This window comes from Cynocephalus volans, chromosome 10, assembly GCF_027409185.1.
Source record: "Cynocephalus volans isolate mCynVol1 chromosome 10, mCynVol1.pri, whole genome shotgun sequence".
In the NCBI taxonomy this organism is placed as follows: domain Eukaryota; kingdom Metazoa; phylum Chordata; class Mammalia; order Dermoptera; family Cynocephalidae; genus Cynocephalus; species Cynocephalus volans.
The window spans coordinates 110,412,736-110,438,275 of NC_084469.1; the positions used below are offsets into that span (position 1 = coordinate 110,412,736).

Below are 25,540 nucleotides of genomic sequence, written 5' to 3' on the forward strand. Positions count from 1 at the left end.
AACATACATAAGGGGCTGTCTCTGGCTGGGGTCTCACAGCTGGCGTGTGACCCAGAAGCCTGGCTTGGTCCTTGTACTGAGTGTCCTTCCTTTCAAAGGACTCTCCTACTGTAACTCAAGAATTACAGGGTAGGCAGCATGAGAGCTGAGAGTCACAGCAGGTGGAGATTTGCCTCCCCAACAGCTAAAACTTTAAGGAAACAAAAATAAATATAATTTAAACGTCTTTATTTTCAGCCAAAAATTCCACTGAGTGCAGGGTATAGGTGTGTTTTTATAACTTTGACAAGCTGCTTATGGCAACCTGGCGGGGCCAGAGCTGCTGGACAAATCTCCCCCTTCCAGCCCCATGGCCAAAGGGGCCTTGGCACCCTTCTCGCCACACCCCTTCAGCCTCCACAGTCCACCACTGTCCAGCTTCTCTGTCTAGCAGTGTGGCTGGTAGCCTGAGGGGGCCCCCGGGAGCAGAAGCCAGGTGGAGGCTGGGGAGGGTCCCAGATGCGCAGCGGGTGCCTGTTAGCGTCACTCAGACTGGGTTTCAAGAGGGGGAGGTGTGCCAGACCCCACCCGGCAGAGGGGTCACTGTGGTCACTGTGGAATGTTGGGGAAGTACTGAATCCCTGAGACCGGGCAAGCAGTCTCTATGCTCCCCGTGCCTGAAAGGGGAGCACTCTGGCCGCGCCCTAATCGAGGCGAAAAACCTGATCCAACTTTGAGGATCACTGGGGGTCCCCAGGCCAGGGTTCTCCATCTCCAGAGCACTAGGGGACTTCAGATTACACCGGAATCGGGCAGAGCAGACCTCCACCGGGGGGCGCCATGGCCCCAGTTAGGCCAAGTTGTGTTCTGGGCAGGCGGTCACTAGATTGTAGGGTATGGAAGGTTCTGGGACAGACTCCCTGGGGTCCAAAGGACTCTGTGGGGTCGGTCACTGGGGCAGGGGAGTGCTGGGGCTCCACGGGATTTGAGGCGGCCCGCAGATCTGGGGAAGGAAACCCTGCGCTGGAGGGAGTCCCGAGATGCCCAGGTAGGGGACAGTGCTCAGGAGCGTCCGGCCTGAGTCTCAGGCCGCTCCGGCGGGTGGTGCTGCCCCGCTTCCGGGCTGCGGGGGCGTGGTCGCCTGGGGGCGTGGCCCCGTCCGGGCGGGGCGACGTGGAACCCCCGCTACGCCGACTGCAGGAAATCGGGGCCGGGCCGCGCCAGCGCGCCACTCCATCCTCTCCGGGTCCCCGCCGAGAGATCCCCGGGCATAGCCATGGACGCGGCGGAGTCGGGTAGGAGGTCCGGGATCCAGAATCGGGGGGGCCTCCTCCGACCGTCCCCCACTTCCTACATTGAGGGGCCCCTCCGGTCCCTCTCCGCCCAGAGAGCCCGGAGAGGAGTTCCTGAACGGGAAGGACGCAGGGATCCTTCATTCTGGGGACCCTCGCAAACAGAAAGGGCCCCCACACCAGCCTTTGAACCCCCATCCCCCTTCTGAGCCCGCACCCCGGATGCCTGGGGGAAGGGGCCCAGGAAGGGGAAGTGGCCGCTTCTGCTTATGATTTTTGTGATGGGGGCAGGGTGTCACGACCGCTGATGGAGAGGGCAGCGCGGCAGGATCCCCACAGGGCCCCCCCGTCCCGTGGCCCCGGGGAGCCTGCAGTGCTGACCCTAGAAGCTGGGACTAGGCGCAGCAGAAACATGGGAATGGGCCAACTTGGGTTTCCGGCTGTCTTTGTGTCTCTGCTGTGTATGTTGAGTGTCATTTGGTCTTTATGTCCCTCATGGTTTCAGTCTGCCGCCCGTGTTTCTGCCGCAGGCTCTGTGCCCATCAGTCCCACGTGTATTTCCATCTGTTTGGCCTGGGGTCCGTGTGGTTCCATTGTCAAGCCCGCGCTCTCCCCTGCCACTGTGGCTTGCATCTGGAGCATGTTTCATTGCTTTGCTTCTGGGTCCACGCCTGTGTGGGTGTCTGCGCCTGTGAGCAGCTGTCTCTGTTTGGTTGTATCTGAGTCCATCTGCCTGCCCTGAACTGGCCCCACCCAAGTCCACTCTCCCTCCATCCCACAGTCCTCAGGAGTCAGGGGTCACTCTCTCCACCCCGCCTCCTCCAAGTGAGACTGATTGAAGGTGGGTGGAGGGGGGCAGTGGTTGGCCCATTCATTACACTCCCCTCCCCCAGGACTCCCCCCTGCTCCTGAGGGTAGGAAGAGGTATAGTGACATCTTCCGGAGCCTGGACAACCTTGAGATCTCACTGGGGAACGTGTGAGTCTGAGCCTGGGTCACCCCCTGAAGCCCCATTTGGAACCTGCAACATCTGGACCCACTTGCCTAGTAAACTGAGAAGTCTAAGATGGGGCCCTCCAAAACACCTGTATATCCCAAAGTCATTCCCCCAAATCTCCTGGAAACCCCCAAGGTGGCCCTCGGACCCCCCCACATATCCTTCTTGTGACAATTTATTTATTTATTTTATTATATTTTTATTTTTTATTTTTTAAAAGATGACCGGTAAGGGGATCTTAACCCTTGACTTGGTGTTGTCACACCACGCTCAGCCAGTGAGCGAACCAGCCATCCGTATATGGGATCCGAACCCGGGGCCTTGGTGTTATCAGCACCGCACTCTCCCGAGTGAGCCACGGGCTCGGCCCTGTGACAATTTAAAATATTTGAGATTCCTGTAATCCCATTCTATGAACCCCAAAGTTACCTGGGACCCTTCAAACTCTTTCTCAAGTCCCATTAAAAAACTCACTTGGTTCCCCCAAAACTCCATCCCTCAAACCTCCCAGATACAGGAGATGCCATGGAAGTGATATCCAGGACTATCCCCCAACTGCCCTAGGGTCCCCAACATCCCCTGGCAGGACAGACTGGATGGAGGGTGGCATCCTGACACCCTTACCCTCCAGGACCCTTGAGATGCTGGCTGGAGATTCTGTACTCTCAGGAGACCCAGAGCCTGACAAGGTCCCCACAACCACTGTGGTGAGTTGGAGGTGGGGTGACAGAGAGGAGGGTTCTCAGGCAGAGGGGGCCTCAGGTAAGGGAGCCCCTCCCCTGCGTACTCCTGAATACTGTCTCCCTCCCCACCAGACCAGTGAAGCCAGCAGTTGGAGTGGCCCCTCCCCGGAGGGTCCTTCATCCCTCACAGGTAGGTGGCTTTGAGGCCAGGATGGTGAGGCACGAAGGAGTCCTTCCTTCAGGAGGTCATCACTGACCACCTGTCCCATGCCAGGCATTGCTCAGGTGCCAGGACATGGCAGTGCTCATGGCAGATCCAAGCCCCTGCCCTCAGGGAGCCGCCAGTCTGGGTAGAGGTGTAAAATTGCAACCAGGACAAGTGATCCCAAAGGGGCATTTGGGAAGCCGTGAAGGGTAGGACAGGGGCCACTGGTCTGGTCTGGGAGCTCAGGGAAGGCTTCCACAAGAGGGCAGGGTTCAAAGGTTAAGGGTCCACCCATCTGCCCCAGGGGAGGAACTGGACTTGCGGCTCATTCGGACCAAGGGGGGTGTGGATGCAGCCCTGGAATACGCTAAGACCTGGAGCCGCTATGCCAAGGAGCTGCTGGCCTGGACTGAGAAGAGAGCCAGCTATGGTGAGGCCTCCTTCTACCCAATCCCCAGGCCCCAGGTATTGCCTGAACCCCAGCTGGACCCAGACCCCTGCTGTTTCTCCACCTAGAGCTGGAGTTTACTAAAAGCATCATGAAGATTGCTGAAGCTGGCAAGGTGTCCATCCACCAGCAGGTAGCCATGACAACACCACTCCCAGAGCCCAGACCCCCCAGAACCCCAGCCCTGCACCCCACTCCCCACCCTCTCCAGATCCTCAGCATTCTCCTACACCCCATCCAGAGCCACATGCCGCTGCAATACATCTACACTCTGTTTCTGGAGCACGACCTCAGCCTGGGAGCCCTGGCCATGGAGACCGTGGCCCAGCAGAAAAGAGACTACTACCAGGTGAGAGGGGCGGGACACAGTGCTGAAGAGGGCTCCCTGCTGTCCTTCGTGCGGATTCCCTCCGTTCCCAACAACCTGCACGGAAGGCAACACTGCTTGCCGTCGCCATTTCGCTGAGGAGGAAGCTGAGGCTCGGGATGCTCAGGACCTTGCCTAAGGTTACCCCGCGGAGATTCAAGCCAGGTTTCCTGGCGATTGCAAAACTGCGCTTTGTGTGCACGTGGGAGGGGCCGAGTGTTCTCAGGATCCAGGATCTCTGAGTCCAGGCAGAAAGGATGAGGTGACCACTGAGACTCTACGTGGGAACAGGGGGGTCAGGGAGAGCAGGTGTGGGTGGGAAGACCCGGGGAGAACACAGACTCTGCGGAGGAAAGGCTCATGGGCTCAGGGAATGGAGGGACGGGTGGGTGCCCTGGGCGATCCTGAGGCAGCACCCCCATCCCCACCTTTGCCAGCCCTTAGCCGCCAAACGGACCGAGATTGAGAAGTGGCGGAAGGAGTTCAAGGAGCAGTGGCTGAAGGGGCAGAAGCGGATGGTGAGGCCCGGAGCGGAGCGGGCGGGGCGGGCGGAGGAGGCAGAGGCTGGGGCGCTGACTTAACACCCCACCGCCCCGCAAGAACGAGGCTGTGCAGGCGCTGCGGCGCGCCCAACTCCAGTACGTGCAACGCAAGGAGGACCTGTGGGCGCGCTCGCAGGCGTCCCCTGAGGACCCGGCCCCCCAGGCCTCGCCAGGACCCAGCAAACAGCAGGAGCGGCGGCGGCGCTCGCGAGAGGAGGCCCACGCCAAGGTGGGGACCCAAGCCCGTGCCCCACTAGCGCCTCAGCGCTCCCCACCCTCCGCTCTCTCCCACACGCCCCCCACCATACCCTGCCTCGGTTTCCCCAGGCGCAGGAAGCCGAGGCGCTGTACCAGGCCTGCATCCGCGAGGCCAACGCGCGGCAGCAGGACCTAGAGGCCGCCAAGCAACGGATCGTGTCTCACGTGCGCAAGCTGGTGTTGCAGGGGGACGAAGTGCTGAGGCGGGTGAGGCCCTTCTCCACAGCCGCCCTCCCTGCACCTTGTTTGGTTGTCTGGGCCCCGGCTGAGTATGGCCCCCACTCCCGCCAAACCACTCCCGGGACACCAGGACTTGGCCCACTCCCTAGACAGCCAGTTCTCATACCCAGACCCTGACCCCTGCCTCGGCTCCATCCCCATGGGGACCTGCCCCCAGAATGACAGGGCCCCGCCCTAACCACGCTCCCGTTCCCTAACCACGCTCCCTCCCGTTCCCTCGCCCTCTGCCCTAGTCCCTAAGCCTTCCCCCTGTGACGTCCCACCCCAGCCCCGCCCCCTCGACCCGCTATCGCTGTCCCGCAGGTGACCCTGGGCTTGTTCCGGCTGCGCGGGGCGCAGGCGGAGCGTGTCCCCTGTGCCTTTGCCGCCCTGGCCGAGTGCTGCGCGCCCTTCGAGCCGGGCCAGCGTTACCAGGAGTTCGTGCGGACGCTGCAACCCGAGGCCCCGCCGCCCCCACCGCCCGCCTTTTCCTTCCAGGAGTTCGTGCCCGCTGTGCACAGGTGGGCCCCAGGAGCAGGGTGGGGAATAAGCCCCAGAGTCGTGGTGCCAGGCTGTCGGCACCCTGGAGTGAGTAGCCCAGGTCAGAGAACAAAGCCTCAGTGGAGTTTAATACTCAAGGTTCTTGGTTTTTTGTGGGGACCAACTGGGGGCAGTTTCCCAGTCCTGGGAGGATCAGGACTTTGCAGCTAGGGCACTCAAGGGGCCACAGTGTTCACAGGCACCCAGGCTTTCCGACCTAGGTACTTGGAACTGGGGCCTAGATGCAATGCCTGGGCGCTGTCACCCCAGTCCAGTTTCCTGGGGATGGATCCCTCAAACTCCCTGTCCTCTCAGCTCCCCTCTGGACACCAGAAAAAAGCTCTCGGGGCCCCTGCCTCCGAGGCTGGATGAGAGTTTGGCTGAGCCAGGCCCTTGGGAGGACACAGGCACAGGCTGGCAGGGTAAGTGAAGTGAGGGCTGGTGGGAGTGGTGCTGGGGTGGGGCTGTTCTCATTGACCTCTCCCCTCCTAGGCACTCTGGGCCTCACTCCCAGCGGCAGCGATGTGGACAGCGTGGGTGGTGGCAGCGAGTCTCGGTCCCTGGACTCTCCCACTTCCAGCCCAGGTGGGGATAGGACCCACTCCCCACCTCTGATCATCGTCCAGCCCCAGGCCAAGCTCTGACCCTCAATCTCTAATTTGACCTTTGACTTCTAACCTACCCCACATTCCTAACCTATTTCCTCAACTTCTGACCCATTCTCTTGATCCAGCATCTGAACCCTCCCCAGGTTGCTGACCCACTCTCCAAACTTTAACCTCTGACCTGTCTGACCCCTTCATGACCTCTGACCCATTCCCCAAGGGCATTTGTGTGTGGTTCTGGGAGACCTGAAAACCAGGATATCTTCTTAGCCCTGGAAACTCCCCATGACTCCCGTGACCCCCCAAACTCTGTGATCCTCTGCCCCAGGCTCTGGCACGCGGCAGCTGGTGAAGGTCCCATCTACAGGCACCGAGTCTTCAGATGACTTTGAGGAGCGAGACCCTGGTAAGTCTTGAAGCCGGTGGGGCAGGTACGGTGGGAGGTGGACCAGGCACCCCTAACCCTGTCTCCCTACAGACCTGGGAGATGGGCTGGAGAATGGGCTGGGCACCCCCTTCAGGAAGTGGACACTGTCCAGTGCTGCTCAGACCCACCGGCTGAGGCGGCTGCGGGGCCCTGCCAAGTGCCGCGAGTGCGATGCCTTCATGGTCAGCGGGACCGAGTGCGAGGAGGTGTGGCCTGGGCCGATGACCCAATAACCTCTGCTGACCCAATGACCTCCCTAATCTCAGATCCCTACAACCTTGCTGCCCCTGAGACCCTCCCTGATCTGATGATCTCCTATGAGCCCCTTGTCCCCTAAGGATCCCTATGACCTTCTCTTCCCCCACTGACCCCCTATGACCTTCCTGACCTGTGACCTTCCCCCCAGTGCTTTCTGACCTGCCACAAGCGCTGCCTCGAGACTCTGCTGATCCTTTGTGGACACAGGCGGCTGCCAACCCGGATGCCCCTCTTTGGGGTCGACTTCCTGCAGCTGCCCAGGGACTTCCCAGAGGAGGTGCCCTTTGTGGTCACCAAGTGCACAGCTGAGATAGAACACCGCGCCCTGGGTGTGCAGGTGCCGCCTTGACCCTTGACCATCCCCAGAAGTGGCACGACCCTGTCAATGGGCAGGTCATGAACCAGGTGTCCCTTTCCCACTCTTGCCCTGCAGGGCATTTACCGGGTCAGTGGGTCCCGGGTCCGCGTGGAGCGGCTGTGCCAGGCTTTTGAGAATGGCCATGCGTTGGTGGAGCTGTCGGGAAACTCACCTCATGATGTTTCAAGTGTCCTCAAGCGATTTCTGCAGGAGGTGGGTGCCCAGGGGATTGTGGGGAAGTGGGCAGGGGCCAAGCAGACTCAGGCTGAGGACCCTTTGCAGCCCACCCTTACTCGTGTTCCCCCCCACACCCATTCCACCCCCAGCTCACCGACCCCGTGGTCCCCTTCCACCTCTACGATGCCTTCATCTCTCTGGCTAAGACCCTGCATGCAGACCCTGGGGATGACCCCGGGACCCCCAGCCCCAGCCCTGAGGTTATCCGCTTGCTGAAGACCCTCTTGGTACAGCTGCCTGACTCTAACTACAACACCCTGCGGCACCTGGTGGCCCATCTGTTCAGGTGTGCACTGGTCCCTGAGCCTAAAAACATGACCCCCTTCCCTGGACATGCGACTGCTGGCCTCTGCAGCTGACCCCTGATGCTGACCTCTGACATTTGACGTGTTTTCTGAGCCCTGAACCTTAATACATGACTTGTAACTTTGGATACTGACCCCTGACCGCCAACTCTGGGCATGTGGCTGCTGGTCTCAAGCCATGATCGGGACCACTTACCTGTAACATGGGCGAGTCACCACTAAGCTGGTGTGCAGGTCCTACCCCTTCCGTCAGACTGATCACCTTGACCCTGTGCTCTGATGCTTCTCTTCACATCATCCCCAGGGTGGCTGCACGGTTTGAAGAAAATAAGATGTCTGCCAACAACCTGGGCATTGTATTTGGGCCAACGCTGCTGCGGCCACCATGTGGTCCAGGGGCAGCCGGTGCCAACCCTGTCTCCTGCCTGCTGGACTCTGGGCACCAGGCTCAGCTCATTGAGTTCCTCATCATTCATTATGAGCAGATCTTCGGGATGGACGAGCTCCCCCTGGCCACTGAGTCCCTGCCCCAAGACCCCAGCCCAGCCTCTGGGCCCCTCACGTCCAGCCCCCAGCTGCCACCCCCACACCTTGTCCCAAACCCCCAGCCCCCAGCCCTAGCCTCGGACCTCAGTCCAGATCCCATGCCCCACAGTGCCCTGGAGAAGCATCTCGAGGCCACGCCCCCTGAGGTAGGAACCTGCTAGGCCCACAGACATGAGGTGGGCCTTGTCTCTGTTTAATTCTCTCAGTCTTTCTATCTTTTTCCTTCCTTTCCCTTTGAGAATTCTTTCATTCTCTTTCTCCCTTCATTTAACCTATGCTCATTCTGGAAGGAATAGTGAGGAATGGAGTGGTGCATAATAATGGAGTAACAATAGGGGAAAGCCCTGCAGAGGTACTAACATGGGTGATCATTCATTCAAAAGAACATTTATTGAACACCTACTATGTGCCAAGCACTGTTCTAGGCATTACAAATACATCTGGGAGTTAAATATCAGAAAAAACCATCCTCTCAGTGCCTGCATTCGGTGGGGAGAGACCAACAGTAAACAATAAATGTGATGCAAAGACAGTTGTATAGGGTGTTACGTGGAGAAAAACAAGGGTAAAGTAAGGGACAGGACATCAGGCCACCAAGGTGGGAGGTGGAGTTTGTGACAGTAAATAGGATGGTGTGGTGAGATCTTATGGAGGTGGATTTGAGCAAAGACCAGAAGGATGTGAGGGAGAAGTAGGCCACGTGGAGATCTGGGGAAGGGTGTTCCAGGCAAAGGGAACAGCCAGTGCTAAGGCCCTGAGATGGGAGCACACTTAGTGTGTGAGTGACGAGAAGGTGGTAGGAAGTGAGAGACCAAAGGAGGGTTGGCCCAGATGGCTCTGCCAGGCGCCACTGACCTACTATATACAGGGTGTGCGGGTCACACTGAGCACTTACTATGTGCGGGGCACAGAACACCATTGAATGAGCACCTGCTTTTCATGGGGTGCCGTATGGGTTTCCTGTCATCCTCACCACAGTCCCGAGAGGCAGATACAAGCTCTGTTAGAGAAAACTCTTCAGAGACGAAACAACTGTCTCTGAGCGGTTAAGCAACACTGAAAAGGGAGTCACAGCAGCTGGAATCTTTAACAGAGTGCACCAGCAGGATCCAGAGCTCAGCTGCCAACCAGGAAGACAGGAGCTGTGGCCATTCTGGTCAACCAGAACAGTCCATGCCCAAGGACTGTGTGTGGGACTCCTATGGGAGGCTCCTCTCTCCCTGGGATCCTGCTACACCCACCATTCCTGAGAACAAGGACCTCCCCCGCAGCAGCCCAGAGCTGGGAAGGGATTCGTGGCTCATAAAGTGCTCAGGACAGTGTCTGACATGTAGGAAGAACTCGAGCTGCTATTACCATGTAGCAAAAAGCAGAACAGTGAGAACATAGATAAACTAAAAAGCAGACGTAATGTTGGTAAGGTTGCAGAGAGCAGCACAGGACAGAGACTGGTAATTCAGAGGCACTACCAGGTCCTCATGCTGAGATGGCTGAGCCACCCTCAGGGCTGGCCTCTGCTGAGCAAAGAACTGCCTTCAGGTGAGACTCAACTAACACTGCTCTGTGCAGAAGCAAGCGTTGCACTTTCAAGGGAATCATCTATCCCCAAATACTAAAACTGCAAAGGAATTTTGGCATGTCCAGGAACAAACTCTTGCCCTCCAAGAGTCTAAAAGAACTGGAATTTGATTATTGGGGTTTCCTACTTGGGTTTCTCCTTGCAGATTCCAACTCCACAGAGTGAACAGAGAGAGGAAATGGAAGATGCCACAGATGGACGAGGGGAAGGTAAGTATGTCAGGGAGTGGCTCAGGAGTTCTGGGGGGGTGCCCCTGCCAGGGGTGGCTTGGCTGAGAGATAACTCCTGGGGAGATATCCAGAGGACTAGGGGGTACCCAGCATTGACCACCCCACCCCACAGCATCCAGCCAAAGCCCCGAGGACTCACTCCTGGGAACACAGTCCCGTGGCCATTTCAGCCGCCAGCCGGTGAAGTATCCCCGGGGAGGCGTGCGACCTGTCACCCACCAGCTGTCCAGCTTGGCCATGGTGGCTTCCAAGCTGTGCGAGGAGAACCCTGTCATATCAGTGCCCCAAGGGAGTTTGCGGGGTTGGGGTCCTGGTCCTGCTGTTGCCTCCCCTGAAGGCAGCCCCCTGCGCCGTACCCCATTGCCCAAGCATTTTGAGATCACCCAAGAGACAGCCCGGCTACTCTCCAAGCTGGACAACGAGGCTGTGCCCAGGGCCACCTGCTGCCCAGACCCCCAGCCTGAGGAAGCCGAGGACCATCTCTGACCACCTCACCACTGTAAGGGACCCAGCACTGAGAAGATGGACCCATTTCTCCCCACCAATCCCTACCTGGTGGCCAAACAGGCCAAGAGTTCACTGTTGGCAGAGCCCAGAGAGTTCCTGTAAGGAGAGACTACTCGGCCTGGGGGAGGCTTAAAACCCTTTTTGGAGCAATGTCCCAAGATACTCCCACCAGACACAGGTGACTGCCAAACATCAGGGCCACTCAGGCTCAGAGGTCACTCAGTGACAATGCTCAGGGTCAGTACAGGTCATGAGAACCTTGGGGTCCACCCTAGTTTCTAACCCTTCGGACAGGGATGCCTTTTGCTACTTTGGTTGTGGTCACTCCCCCACCCCCACCTGCCTCCTTCGCTGACTCCAGGAGACCCTTCTTGGAGGAGGTGGGCAGCCAGGCTTCCTGGTGGTGACTGGGGTATGGATGGTCTCTGAATAAACTGTGTCTTGTACACTCTTGTGTGTCTGTCTTTGCCAGGGGAGGGTGGCAGGGGAGAGGCCAGCGAGGTCAGCACCCCTTACCCCCCATTTTACCGACCAGGTAAACAGAGACCCCCTTCCTTCATCCCCAAACACCTTTGAGCACCTACAGGCAATCGGTGCTGGGCCTGGGCACCCGGCTGGGTCACGCCCTCCCGAAGCTCCGCGTCCGCGATCAGGTCCTGCACAATCAAACACAGTGTAACAAAGTGCAGATAACCGGAACAATGGGACTGTGTGCTCGGGCCGTGGGAGCCCGGCGAGGCCGGAGGAGGAAGCCGAAGGGCAGGTCCGTGCAGGAGGCAGCATTTTCCCGTGGCGGTGTGTGCGGGGGCGGGATTTCAACAAATTTGAGCGCGCGTGACGGTCAGCTGGGGACCGAGAGGCCCATCGCGCGCTGCGGCTTCGAGCCGGGGAAGCCGGGGCCGGGCGGGGGTCGGCAGGGGGGAGTTGAGTCGGATCAGGGCGTGGTTTGTAACTCGGCGGCCGATTGGACACGAGGAGGCGGGCGGGAGGGGCCTAGTGGGTGAGGGTCTGGAGTGGGGGCGCGGGCCCTGAGACCACCCCGAGCTGGACCCTGGCGGCGCGAGGTCACGGCGGGAATTCTCGGGTCGCCGGGTGACAGCCCCAAGGCCCGGAACTGCGAGGTGAGCAGAGACCAAGGTGGGGGTCCCGCGCCGGAAATGAAGAGGGGCGACCGAGGAGCCTCGAGGCAGGGAGGAAATGGGGGGGCGGTTCCGGGCGACCCCGCCCCCGACGCGGTCGCGGAGGCGGGGCTCTCCCAGGTGGCGGGGGCGGGGCGGGGCTCCCCCAGGTGGCGGGGGCGGGGTTCAGCCGCCCGGGCTGGGGCAGGACCCGCCTCCCGCGCCCTCTCGACCGCCAGCGCCGGGCACGCCCGGAGACTCCTTCGCTCCTGCCACGGTAGCTGGGCCATGGCCGTCGGGACCGTCCCGACCCCCCGCGAGCCTGCCCCGTCTGCGGCGTGACGGGCGGCCTAGGTGAGGCCGGCAAGGACTGGGGAATTCTGGGCGCGGGTCCGAGGGAGGGCGCGGCACGTGCCTGTGGCGCCGGGGGCCGCCCCCTCTTGCCCCCCCCCCAGCCTGGGGGCGCCTGGAGGCCCTGCCAGTCGCCGCCTCCCTGGTCGCCCTCTGTCCCGGAGGCCGCCGGGGTCCTTCGTCCCACCCGGAACGGCCCGATGCCCCGCCCGCCTCGGGAGCGCTCGCGCCCGACTTCTAGGGCTTCCTCGCTGTCCACGCTGATCGGACCGGTCACCTCCACGACCCGGGACCGCCCTCCCGCCCGCGGGGTCTCAGCAAGTGACTTCGCCCTTGTGCACACAGGGCCCCTCGTCTCTGCTCCCTGCACGGTCCCCGGCACCACACTGATCCTCCGTCATCCAGTCTCACAGCTCCCGCCCCTTTGTCCTGCCTTAAGCCTCCCCCTCCCACCCCCAGCCGGGTCACACACTGGCCAGCATGTGGGTCAGGATTGGACTGCAGATGGGTTTTGTTTGGCTTCTTCAGGTTGAAAAACAAAACCAGCCAATAATTTGGGAGATCTCTTTCTTAAAAGTCTTAGTAAATGAGTGAAAGTTGCTTGCCCACTCCTACACCATGGAGCTTGCTTTTTCTAGGTCACCCTGGTCCCCACCACGGCTGATTTGCTCTGGGCATCTGAGTTTGAGACCCTTGTCTTTGCTGTCCTGACCCACCTCTCTAGTTGCTGCCCTCTCCTATGTCCTTCCAACAAGCACCTGCTCTGATCTCTCTCTCTCTGTGTCCCCAGATGGTCACCATGGGCCAGTGCTACTACAACGAGACCATCGGCTTTTTTTATAACAACAGTGGCAAGGAGCTCAGCTCCCACTGGCGGCCCAAGGATGTGGTTGTGGTGGCACTGGGGCTGACTGTCAGTGTGCTGGTGCTACTCACCAATCTGCTTGTCATCGCTGCCATCGCCTCTAACCGCCGCTTCCACCAGCCCATCTACTACCTGCTGGGCAACCTGGCCGCAGCTGACCTCTTTGCTGGTGTGGCTTACCTCTTCCTCATGTTCCACACAGGCCCGCGCACGGCCCGGCTCTCACTGGAGGGCTGGTTCCTCCGACAGGGTCTGCTGGACACAAGCCTGACGGCGTCGGTGGCCACACTGCTGGCCATTGCTGTGGAGCGGCACCACAGCGTGATGGCCATGCAGCTGCACAGCCGCCTGCCCCGTGGCCGTGTGGTCATGCTCATTGTGGGTGTGTGGGTGGCCGCACTGGGCCTGGGGCTGCTGCCCGCCCACTCCTGGCACTGTCTCTGCGCCCTGGACCACTGCTCGCGCATGGCACCCTTGTTTAGTCGCTCCTACCTGGCTGTCTGGGCCCTGTCCAGCCTACTTGTTTTCCTGCTTATGGTAGCCGTCTACACCCGCATTTTCTTCTACGTGCGGCGGCGGGTCCAACGCATGGCAGAGCATGTCAGCTGCCACCCCCGCTACCAAGAGACCACACTCAGCCTGGTCAAGACTGTTGTCATCATCCTGGGTGAGTGGGGCCCTCAGCCTGCCTGGGGCCACAGGGACCCCGCCTCCCCCTAACCCCTTAACATGAGACCCTGGGAGACAAGGAACAAAACAAATGACTTGATAGAGCGTCATGGGAGGGGATGATTTGGGTGGGGAATGCTCTCCAAGGAGGTGATAGCTGAGCAGATACCTGAATGCTGGGGAAAGGAAAAGAGTTCCAGGAAAAGGGAACAGAAAGTGAGAGCCCCAAGACAGGACCAGGCCAGAGCCTCCAAAGAGGAAAGGAAGCCCTGCAGAGTTTTTAGCAGGGAGTACTGTGGTCACTCTGGCTATTGGATGTAGACTGAACTGGGTGGGGGAGGTGGCAAGACCCCCCTCCCCAATGAGGATATACTCCCCCAGGGCAAGGAATGACTCCTCAGTGATCCCTTTCCCCTCACCAATAACCAGCTTGTCTCATGGTGACCTCCCTTCTCTCAAAGAACAAATATCCATATAGAAACGTCCAGGGCCGTGGCCACCTTGTACCAGTTAGGAAAGACAGATCAGGGAGAGGAGTCCCCTCTTAGCAGCTCTGCCCATCACGCTGGCAAGCCAGCAAGACAGGCGGCCCCTGACTGCCAGCTGCACAGTTACTGCCTGAGCTCTGGAGACCTCTCCAGCCCTGAGGTCCAGCTGTGGGTGCCCGGCCTCCCAACGGCTTTTCCTGCTCACCTCAATCTCCGTCCACAGGGGCATTCGTGGTCTGCTGGACACCAGGCCAGGTGGTACTGCTCCTGGACGGTCTGGGCTGCAAGTCCTGCAATGTGCTGGCTGTAGAGAAGTACTTCCTGCTCTTGGCCGAGGCCAACTCGCTGGTCAACGCAGCGGTGTACTCGTGCCGCGATGCTGAGATGCGCCGCACCTTCCGCCGCCTCCTCTGCTGTGTGTACTTCCGTGGGTCCAGCCATGATTCGATCCGCTATCTACCCTCTGAGAGGACAGCTGCCAGCACTCGCATCATCCTTCCTGAGAACGGCCACCCCCTGATGGACTCCACCCTTTAGCAACCTTGAACATCAGCGAGATGTGGCAGCCCCTGACCCCTTGCAGATGTGCCTTGGCTCAACCCAGCCAGTGGGACAGACTTCAAGGCAGATCCATGTTGTGGCATGGTGCAGCCCCACTGCCAGCCCTCCCTGGGGTGCAGGGTTTTGGGGTCATCTCCAAGCACCTGGAGAGAGTAAGAGGGAGTGTGGAAATCTGGCTCTTCAGTCATCTCAGGTTTGGGGATTTCTTACTGGACATTCTTCTATTTTTATTGAACATCCCTGGTAAGCCCTGTGGACTGTTCCTCCTACATGGTGCTGTGGTTGTTAAGGGTAGGAGAGGTGAAGGCTGCCCGGTGGGACAGGGTAACAAGGACAGGCCAGGGATGCTCTGTCTTCCTGAGGCTGATCCTTTAGCAGCACAGGCTGAGGGGTGCCGAGTGGGAGCTGGGAAAGATACATGGCCCCTTGCAGACTCCAGGGGCTGGCCTGTCCCTGATAGAATTGGGTGGCTCAGTGAGAAGGGCATGATACAGGAAGTAAACCTTTCTTTCCACTTTGACATCTTCAAAGCATTTTTTGTCATCAGCTCAGACAGCTCAGACAGTTCCTGTGTCCCAGAATTGTCCACCTTGGCTTGGGCTGGCAGTTCCAACATGGCATCTCCTTGGTTCTCTTCACTTTTCAGTCACTGGCTGGCAGTTACTTTGTCTGTCTTGTTGGAGTCTGATCTGTTGCCTTCTCTTTCTGTCATTTGTCTCCTCCGTGTGTTGCTCTGCCTTCAGCTCCCCACCTGCCTGTCTCTCTCCCTTCCCTGGAGCCCAGGGTGGTCTCAGGCCCACATGAGCTCTCTTGCTCTCACCTACCCTTTTGTCAGAGTCCAGATTGTTAAAGGTCACATATGTGCCCAGCCATGTCTGTTCCATGCCTGCCCCAACACCTACATTTGCACTTGGATCCTCAGATAATGCGATGCAGGTAGTGAGGTCCAGGATTTGAGAGCTGCAGTTTCTCAAGCTCCTCTGATGTGCCTGGCACTCTGATAAGCACTTTAAGTGTATTATTTATCACCTGCATCTATGGCACAAGTATTACATTTATTTTCTTGTAAGGACAGGGGCTCAGAGGTTGAGATCTGGTCCATGGTTACACAGTTTGGAAAGGAAGGGGATAGAAATGCATCAAGGGACTAGAAAGGCCCCTGGGGAAAGAACGTCAGATTCCCACAAAGCTGGAGTTGGTCACAAGCTCAGCCGGGCTTTCCCTACCTCACCCACAGCCCCCCAAAACCTCAGATATGCCACACCCATGATAAGTGAGTCCCCTCTCAGATGCTCAGAGAGGCACCCTGCCAGCCACAGTGTATGCCAGGATCTGGGTTCTCTGCTCCCCCCTCCCCAGTGAGGAGACAGTATATGTCCCTGCTTTAGATTCACATGTTGAATAACAGCTGCAAGTTGAACCTAATCAGAGGCCAAATTCTTAAAACACTAAAATATGCATCACTGAAGAACCAAAAACATCTAGATATCTTCTACCTTAAATGGGTTTAAGTTTCCCTTTGGGAAAACTCCCAGTCCCCTCCTCTGAGAAGAGGCAAGAATGAACTGAGATGCTGGGTACTTCTCCAGGGTCCAAGGTGAGCAGCGTGGCTCCTGGGGCCTGGGTCTCCAGAGGTGACCACCCAGACCAGCACCTTCCACCATGTGCCCATGCAGTAGCCCATGAAAGATACAGTCCTTTCTGCCATGGAGCTTAGGGCCTGTTGAACGGACATGTCATTTTGGGTGCCAAGGCAGCCAACCAATTCTATGGGGTGGGGGACGGACCCCCCAATGGCCTCCAAAAGGCAATTCTGTGTCTCAGCCACTCTGGGCTGGCTTCTCTTGCGTCAGCATTCTCTGCTGGTCCCTGAAACTTCCAAGTTCTCTGAAAGACATTATTCAGGCCACCTATGCAGTTCTGTGCTAGTGGCTGATCTTTTGTACAGGGTGCCGCTCTCAGGCCCCATGCGTTCTATTACTTCCTGTTATTGGGGCCAAGTGTTGCGTTTCCTTCATCAGGGAACCTTCCCTGTTGTTCCAGGGATTTCCACTCTCCGAGGTCCCCTTTGTAGTCTCCCCACTTCTGGCAATCCAGATGGTGTTCAAATTTTCTGTCCTCAGAGTGAACAGGTTCGGGGAGGTTCCATGACTTTGGAGAAGGGATTCGTGTCCAGTCTATTCCTTTTCTCTCGCTCGAGGATCATTCTCCAATGCCCTGAGTCCTCACGGCTAGAACCAAACACACTTGTCAGGATTCGCTCTGACTGGGGCTGCACCGCGAGGTAGGCTTTCGGCAAGCATTCATCATTCATTCGGTCGCCGCGTGCTAGGTCGCCGCGTGTTAGCATTTCCGAGGCGGCCGGGGAGGCTGTAGCTGAGAAAATGAATAAACAAGCGAGGTGACTCGGAAGCTGGACCTTGACAGGTGCCTAGAATTGATTTCAGCAGTGGAGACAAGCGTTCGGTTCTGACGTCCTCGCTGCCATCACCGCGCACACCTGACCCCTCGGCCAGGTGAAAGGAGCGTGGAAAGCTCCAGGTGAAGATCCAGGAGCCCTGTAACCCACGTGATGGGACTGGGGCTGAGAAGAGCATTAGGGGACCGAGCAGGGGGCAGGGGCTTGGGGCTACCGGAAGTGAATGGAGGGGTGTTGGTAGGGTTCTGAGGGGCGTGGGGGGATCCGAGGAGGAGGGAGTGGCCTACAGGGACAGTAGGGGACCTGAGGCGGAACGAGGACTCTGAGGAGGTGCGAGGCTCTGAAGGACTCGTGTGTGGTGGACACGTGCAGGGTGAGGACCTCGGAAGCGCAGTGACGTCCACGTCCCCCGTTCTCAGGCTGGGGTCAGGGGACGGGACGAGAACTTGCCTTGGCAACCCCCAACGGGGTCCTGAACCGGGTCCTGAGCCCGGGAGGAGGCTGCTGGGGGCGTGTCTCGAGGGCAGTGCGCGGCGCCGTTTTGCTGGCGGGGGGGCGGGGCCAGGCGCGAGAGCGCGCGCGGCGCACGGGCGGCGCCGCTTGGCTGGCGGCGCGCGCGCTTCCGGCGGGCGGCTCCTCGTGAGCGGACGTTCGGCCCCGCAGCCCTTGGACGCCCAGCGCCGCGCACCGCCCGCCCCACAAGAGCGCTGTCCCGCGGCGGGGCGGAGGAGGCCGGGGGCCCGGGGAGCGGGTGCCGGTGGGTCCTCACGGCCGCGCGGGACGGGCCTGGGGCGCAGCGGCGGGAAGGATCTCCGGGGCCGGTCCCGGGCAGAGGGCGGGAGTGTGGCGGGGACGGCCGCGCGGGCTCTGAGGAGGGCTCGGGCGTGTCTGTGCGGGGACCCGGGCGTGCGCCCGGGGCGACCGCTGTGGGAACCGAGAGACCTCGGGAGGATGGTCCGCGGGCCCCTGAGGAGCCTTTTCCGTCTGTCTATCCTGAATTCGGCGAGCACTCCTGGACACTTAGGACGCACCATGCACCGAGGGGGCGACGCGATGAGTCCCTGCTGTCACGTGTGGCGCCTGGGCAGGGAGAGGAAAGGGCGGGGCGCGCGTGTGGCGGCCCCGAGGCCCGGTGTGCGAGCGCGGAGTTGCAGAGGGGCTGGCACCCGACCGCGGGGGTCCTGCCAGGGTCCGAGGGGAGTCTGGGTCTTCTGCCGCGCGCCGTGGGACATTCGAGGGGTCTGGACTGCAGCCGCCGCTGGTCCTCCCGCCGGGACTGGGGGGTCCGCTGCACCAGGCAGCCCACGGCGGGGAGGGGGCTGCCGGAGTTACGAGGAGACAGGAGGGGACTGGAGTCCTTCGGAGGACGAGGGTGCGTTAATGGGGTGTGTGATGGGAGGTGGGACCAGGATCTGCGGTGGGGACTGTGCCTCCGCGAGAGCCCTCTGGAGAGGAGGCTGGAAGGCCAGGACCAGGCAGCCCCAGGGAGGACAGGAGAGGAGAAGGTGTGCAGGGCGGGGCGCGCGTGCGCTCGTCACACCTGCTCTCCCGAGCTTCTCAGGCAACGTGGCTCTGTCTGCAAAGCGGGGAGGCCTCCTCACCCTCTGACCCTTTTCTTTCTAGTTTTTGGAGCATTGTGCCCGGTGCTAGAGGAACCAGGACGGCTGAGACGTTTTCTGCACGCTGGGAATTTACTGAGAGGTAGAGAATGGGGCAGACTCATGTGCAGATAGTTGTCACGACAGCAGTGTGCTGTGTGACGGTACCTTGTAGCACAGATGAGCTCGGCCAAGAGGATGCCTTTCTGCGACGCCCTGTCTGTCAGGCTAGTCTAAGAGCAGAGGCTTTGTCGTCCTTTCCTTTGGAGTCCCAGGGCCGTACGCAGTGTCTGGCACCTAACATGAGGTAAACTTTCATGGCACTGAGGAGATTCTGGAAGGGTTAGTAGGAGCCGGAGGAAGGTGGAAGGTGGGCTCTTCACACCCAGAAGCTGTCACCACAGAGGCAGCACTGTGGGCATGTCCTGGGAGCTGCTTGTGTACCTTGCAGCCTGGGGGGGCGGGGGTCTGCTTAAGGGGTGAGCTCTGCTCAGGTGTGGCCTTCCCTGGGCATCTGTTGGCCCAACACAATCCCAAATCTGAGGGATTTTCCTTGCCGCAGTCTCCTGATGTTTTAGTCTCCCTTAAATTGGCTTTAGAATGGAATGCAGCCAGTCACCTCTTCTTTGCCAGTTTCCAAAGAGAGCTCTTCTTGTTTGAAGGCTCTAAAATTAGACAGGGGGGCATCATTTATGCTTGATAATCATTAGGTAGCTGGTTTCTGGCTTCTTTCTGAGGTAGGAAGACCTCTGGGGCTTTTATTTGGAGACTTTGGAAGCTTCAGATCTCCCTCATTTCTTTGACCTAGCCTTTAGATAAACTCAAGGCCCTAAAGGTCACACAAGTCCGGGTAACAGTCTTCAGTCCTCAGGTAGGCCACTTAGTCTTCTGTGGAGAAAACACAGCTTGCGTACGTCTTTTCCTCACAGTAAATTCTGCAGCCTGGTAGATTATCAGTCTGGGAGGGGAAGCAGATTGTGTCTCTCCTGATAAACTGGTCAGGGTGGGCTTTTGCACATCTTTCTGACCCTGCTCTCACCCAATCTGCCCGCCATCCCGTTTGTAACCCCTACAGTCTGTTAAGCCTGATCGTATATCAAGAAAGAATTTTTCATCTCACACGCCCCTCAACCTGTTGCGTCACCATAAGTATGTCGAAAGAGGGAAAACATACCTGTCTCCTTAAACCTGGATTCTTTTGTACACTTTCCGCATTATTAGGAAGGAGCTCCAAGAGCTTGTGCAAAGTTTATTTTGTCATGATCACTGAAAAGTCTTGGAATATTGAACTATGTATGAGGGTGTTGCATAAAGTTTGTGGAAAAATAGAATGAAACGGTAACACGAATCTTCCCATAAACTTTTGAAGACCCCTGTTATTGGTGTTCCTGCTGGCTACACAGATAGGGGCAGGATGCTGGGGACTTTGGAATGCCCCATCTCAGGTTAGGCTCAGCCCAGATGAGCTGGAGACTTCCTGTGTGAAGGAGGCCATTTTCCTTGACTGACCTTCTGACCTTCTTCATCTATACCCTGAGCTCTTCCTGCAGAAGGTGTGGCTCTGTTCCCTCTGATTGGACCTTTCATTGGTCACGTTCTCAGGTATTTCTTGTATAGAACCAGTAAGGCAGAACATTTTATCTCATTTACAAAGGATTGTCTATTTTGTGCTATCATAAATAGCCTAATTTTTTATTTTTTATTTTATTGGCTGGCTGGTATGGGAACCCACACCCATGACCTTGGGTTTATAAGGCTGCGCTTCATCAATTGAGCTAACTTTTTAGTAATAATAAATTTAATGGCATTTGCAATTGACATAGGTGATTTAATTCGCTTCTCTCCACCGCCTTTAGGAGTGCTTTATGAAGGTTATAAATCTAGGGTTGAGAGTTCCTCTGTCAGAGCTGTCAGGCTCCAGAGCTCTTCTCTCCTGCCAGGGTCCTTGACCTATGTTTGAGTCATGGGCCCCTCTAAAAATCTGTCACAGGCTCTGCCCCTCTTCCCCCTGCAGAACAGTGTGCACGTTCTGAGGGTCACATCCTCAGTGACCCTCAGGCCACAGTTGCCTGGGAGCCTGGAAGCTGCTGCTCATCAAAGGCTGGTGGACTCCTTTTTTGTCTAGTAGTGAGATTCCTAAGAACTCAGTATGAGACTGTAAAGCTGGGTATTGCCGAAGGGTGATTTGTGGAAACCTGATGGAAACAGGAAGCAGAATTGTCTGCAGTGATGTCCTGAAGACCCAGTCTGTACCTGACACTGGGAAAGGCAGCTCATCTTAGTAGCTTTTTCATACCAGAAGCAGGACTCATTCACCATTAACACAGTTTCTAGTTCCACCCACTTTCCCCACCCCCAGTTTTCTTTGGGACCCCCAGTCCTTGGTCCATCCAGACATCTATTTCATACAACAGCTCTTTGGTGACCACTTCCCTGTGGGACAGCTAAGTACAGCCCTGCTGACCCTACACCCTGCATTTCAAATCATCAATTCCCCCTTGAGTCCTGGCAGATATGTCACAGTAACCACCTTTCAGTCACTTTGTGACCTCCTGGAACTCATGCCTGCTTGCTTTAAACCCACCAATTAGAACTCCTGCGGGAAACCTGTTTGGATAATGCCGTGGACCCTGATAAAGGCATTGGCCCACGGGTCCCTCTCTCTCTCCCCCTCCTTACATTCCCTGACCGCCATGGGTGGCCTTGGGCATGCCGTGTATCCCCAGGACCTATAAGTAGTAAAATATTTATTTCTGTCGTGTGTGTCTCCTAATCATTAAAGGACCCTAAATTAGAACAACATAAATGACTTAGGTATTTTCTAATAGTACAGATTTGTGTAACTTTTGTTAATACCTCCATATCCCTACAGGTGGACTTTCCTTATAATATAGATGAAATTCTGATCATTAAAGGGAGGTGATGATGTAATTTTGACTGTCCACACACTTACTGAAGTGGCAAGGCATAAACAGTCACAGGAGTGGTGTGCCCTGAGTCCTGCTACCTTTGGAGCAGTAAGTATGAGGACAGGAAGCATTGTAAGTATGTGTGTTTAAGCATGTCAGTGCACATTCAGCTCTCAGCACACCCTTGCAAAGAATGCCAGGACTCAAGGGTGAACTGATGATTTGGAAGTTCCCAGAACCAGATAGTGTGAGCCTGAGAGGATCTATTAGTCCAAACATGGGGAGTAGACTTTCATATTTGAAATTTTCTTTCTCATTATCCTTAAGGAGGTTGATTAGGTAGCAGTGGACTTGGTGCCTGAAGTCTTTTTTCTTGGCTTGCTTGCAGACCTCGGTTACACTCTTAGCTTAACACTTAGCAAACCTGGTCTAGTGCCAAAGGAAAGTCTTGCTGTCCTGAGTGTACTTTTCCTAAGAGGTGAACTTTGTTGGTTTTAAAACAACTTCCTGAGGTTATCTAAAATCTAGGATCTCAGCAAAATCCGTTTTGAAGTGGTTTTATTAATGAAAAGTAAAGCAACATGCAGAATATTTCACAAATGAGCAGGTACCACTCACTCATTGAAGTGACAGTTCCTGAGTGCCTCAGTCAGAACACAGTGGTTGATGATGACGACAATGATGATTTCCCCCATTTAAGCCTCCTGGAGATTATCGAGGCAGGTGGTGAGAAGCCATTTCACACTTCTGATCAGGAGAGAGATGGGAAGTTGCAGTTGAGTAAGAAAAGTGGAAGTGTCAGTTGGACCAATGGCCAATTTAGGAAATAAGGACGTTGTAATGAGTTTTTCACAGACTTTAAGTTTATTTTGTTTAAAAGTTGTTCTTTTGGGCCGAGCCCGTGGCGCACTTGGGAGAGTGCAGCGCTGGGAGCGCGGCGATGCTCCCGCCGCGGGTTCGGATCCTATATGGGAATGGCCGGTGCACTCACTGGCTGAGTGCCGGTCACGAAAAAGACAAAAAAAGAAAAGAAAAGAAAAGAAAGCCTAATACAGAAAAAAAATAATAAATAAATAAATAAATAAAATAAAATAAAAGTTGTTCTTTTACTTAAGTCCTGCAGATTTTCTTCTTGTGTCATGTTAAACAATTTTCCTTCTTTCCTGGTTTAAAAACTAGCTCCTGGCCAAAGGCTTCCTTTTGCCTAAATTACTGGAATAACTTCCGTGGTTGAACTTGTGTGTCCCTACATAGTCTCAATCCCCATTTCCTTAACTATTTCTGTTTCCTTTTTTGTAGGTTTGTATTTAGAGTGACCTTTACGAATGAAGGGTGGCATCTACTGCAGATTGATTCTTCCCTATTTCCCTTTTACAAGCAACCTTATTTTGAAATGCCCGGGGCAGCTGCCTCCTGCGCTGTGTTCGTTTTTGTAGTTCAGGGCCCTCTGTGAATATCTAGGCTTTTGTGTTGTACCTAGGTCTCTCTCCAGGAGTTGCATAACATTTTTGACTGCTTTTGTCAGCTAAAATTATCCTTCTAGAAATGAGAATATTTAAGGTGATTTGATTCCATCTGTGGTTGAGGTGTTAGAATCATTGTTGCTTTCAGGGAAACTTTTTCAATTAGTATTCTGTTCCATAGGGATAAGACCTCTGAATATATCTCTAAACAAGATTCCCAAGTAATTTAAAGTGATACCTTGCTAAGGCAAGCAGATTGTTCCATTGTTTGAAAAAGTAAATAATAGCCAAAATTAGGAGCTATGACATACTGGGTAGATGCCAGAATGTGGATTATGGTCTGTTCATTTTCATGTTCCTTGCTCCTGATACAGTGACAGCATGTAATAGTTCCTCAATAAAAGTTTGTCCCATAAATAATAAATGAGGTTGGAGGGAATTAAAGCTCTCTGGTTTCATTGTGTTTTCTATAGGACTCTCAATCATTTTCTTATAGATTTTTAGTATTGGCTTTAACACAACTCTCCTTTCCAAACCCTCCACCCCCAAACCTGCTTCCTTACACTTTCCCCTATAAACCTAAAACTATAAAACTGTATACAAAGACCTAAAAATATAAAATTCTTAGAAGAAAACATAGGCATAAATCTCACAACCTTGAATTAGGCAATGGATTCTTGCATATGACACAAAGAAGCACAGACAACAAAAGAAAAAATAAATTGGATTTCATCAAAATGAAAAACTTTTTTCTTTTTTTTTCTATTGTCAGAAAAGATTAAAAACTGAAAAACTTTTGTGCTTCAAAGGACACTCTCAAGAAAGTAAAGAGACAATCCACGGAATGGGAGAAAAGATTTGTAACACATATATCTGATAAGTCTAATATCCAGAATATATAAAGAATTCTTACAAGTAAGTGATCAAAAGACAACTAATTAAAAAACGGGGAGAGGATCGGACAGGCATTTCTCCAAAGAAGATGTACACATGGCTGAGAAACACGTGAAAAGATGCTCAGCATCATTAGCCATTAGGGAAACGCAGATCAAAACCTCAATGAACTACCACCTCATATCCACTGGGATGGCTGGAGTGAAAGAGACGGACATTGACAAGTGCTGGTACGAATGTGGAGAAGCTGGAAGCCTTATACGTTGCTGGTGGGAATGTAACATGGTACAGCCGCTTGGCAGAACTTTTAGGCAGTTCCTCAAAAAGTGAAACGTGGGGTTAGTATCTGCCCCAGCGATTCTACTCCCTAGGCATGTGCTCACACAAAATCTATTACATGAGTGCTCATAGCAGCCTTGTTCATTTTAGCCAAAAAATGGAAATAACCCACATGTCCATCGAGATGTGGATTAACAAAATGTAGTCTATCCATACAAAGGAATATTATTTGGCCATAAAAAGGAATAGCTACTCATCCATGCTATAACCTGGATGAACCTTGAAAACATTATGCTGTGTGAGAGAAGACAGGCATGAAAGGCTACATTATTTGCATTAAATGTCCAGAAGAGAGAAATCTATCAGGACAGAAAGATTAGCAGCTGCTGGGGGTGGAAGGAGGGGAGAACGTGGAGTGACTCCTAATAGGTGACTGTTTCTTTTCGTGGTGATGAAATCAGTGTTCTGGCATTAGTGGTGATGGTTACGCATTGTGCATCAACTATAAGCTACTGAACTGCACACTTGAAGGGGGTGAATTTTATCATATGTAATTATGTGTCAGTAACTCCACACTAAAGGAATGCAGCTTGTGTCATGTGATAGCCACACTGCAATGTCTGCCCTTGCTGGAGTTGCCATGGTGATGGGAGGGCAGCTGCCCTGCAGGGATGGCGTGGGCATGCACTGCCCTGGCTCAGCTGCACAGCCTCACGAGGAGGTGGGTATGTCACTTCTGTGCCTATGCACAGGACAGTCCCCACATGGGGGTCCCACCAGCCCCACCCCCAGCCTCCCTGGCAAGTGGGGTCAGGCCCATGACCATCAGGGGAGACTGGGTAGGGGGATGGGCACGCTGCTCTACACCCTGAGAATGTTCCAGAGGGTACGTCGGGTGCCCGAGATCCCTGGCTCATTTCCTTCCCACTCACCCAAACAGACCTTTGCAGTGGCCACGTCGGGCACCTGCAGCCTCTGCTCAGAGAAGCCAATGCGCTGCCAGCACGAGACCTTTCCTCCTGGCCTGGCCTGATGGTGCCGTGCGTGCATGTGGCAGATCTGAGCCCAGCAGGCCTCCTCTCAGCCCTGCCACCCCCTCCCAGGACAGAACCTCCTGCTCCCCACACTTCCCGGGAGGGAGGGCTCCTCCCATCCACCACCTGAGCCCTCCTTTGGGGCCTCACCCTGTGCCGGGCAGAAGAGGAGGTGAAGGGCACCGTCCTCGCAGACTGGGCCCCGCAGAGCTGCGCCCTGCAGACGCTCAGCCGATCCAGTCACCACGACGTGGACCATGCAGATGCGGGACCTCTGGGGAGCCACGTGGAGACGAGAGGGGCTGTCAAG

At 55.9% G+C, this 25,540-nt stretch overlaps 2 protein-coding genes and 1 long non-coding RNA gene across 4 annotated transcripts; all 3 read left to right on the forward strand.

Moving 5' to 3' along the window:
* The first annotated feature begins 1,250 nt into the window (after positions 1–1,250).
* On the forward strand, positions 1,251–10,967 carry GMIP (GEM interacting protein). Of its 2 annotated transcripts, XM_063111939.1 has the most exons (21): positions 1,251–1,274; positions 2,165–2,249; positions 2,900–2,975; positions 3,084–3,141; positions 3,461–3,586; positions 3,673–3,737; positions 3,846–3,953; positions 4,409–4,489; positions 4,572–4,742; positions 4,841–4,978; positions 5,315–5,511; positions 5,846–5,952; positions 6,023–6,115; positions 6,464–6,541; positions 6,614–6,768; positions 6,969–7,157; positions 7,254–7,391; positions 7,505–7,701; positions 8,025–8,412; positions 9,991–10,054; positions 10,188–10,967. In XM_063111939.1, the coding sequence occupies exons 1-21, from the start codon at positions 1,256–1,258 to the stop codon at positions 10,559–10,561; spliced, it is 2,907 nt and encodes a 968-aa protein (XP_062968009.1). In that variant the 5' UTR covers positions 1,251–1,255; the 3' UTR covers positions 10,562–10,967. The 2 variants fall into 2 exon arrangements, with proteins under 2 accessions (XP_062968009.1, XP_062968010.1); XM_063111940.1 differs by lacking the exon at positions 6,464–6,541.
* Positions 10,968–12,841: 1,874 nt separating this feature from the next.
* Positions 12,842–14,610, forward strand: LPAR2 (lysophosphatidic acid receptor 2). Its single transcript, XM_063113199.1, has 2 exons — positions 12,842–13,583; positions 14,297–14,610. Exons 1-2 carry the CDS (start codon positions 12,842–12,844, stop codon positions 14,608–14,610), a joined length of 1,056 nt encoding a protein of 351 aa, XP_062969269.1.
* A 3,093-nt stretch (positions 14,611–17,703) lies between these two features.
* On the forward strand, positions 17,704–23,412 carry LOC134389607 (uncharacterized). Its single transcript, XR_010024704.1, has 4 exons — positions 17,704–17,810; positions 18,677–18,754; positions 21,524–21,668; positions 22,860–23,412. It is a non-coding gene; the product is annotated as an uncharacterized LOC134389607 (long non-coding RNA).
* Positions 23,413–25,540: the final 2,128 nt, after the last annotated feature.

Coding starts and splice junctions, on each gene's coding strand:
- GMIP (XM_063111939.1), top strand. Junction 3,142..3,460: donor GGGTCCTTCATCCCTCACAG/GTAGGTGGCTTT, acceptor CATCTGCCCCAG/GGGAGGAACTGGACTTGCGG. Junction 5,953..6,022: donor CACAGGCACAGGCTGGCAGG/GTAAGTGAAGTG, acceptor CTCCCCTCCTAG/GCACTCTGGGCCTCACTCCC.
- LPAR2 (XM_063113199.1), top strand. CDS start 12,842: ATGGTCACCATGGGCCAGTGCTACTACAACGAGACCATCGGCTTTTTT. Junction 13,584..14,296: donor GACTGTTGTCATCATCCTGG/GTGAGTGGGGCC, acceptor CTCCGTCCACAG/GGGCATTCGTGGTCTGCTGG.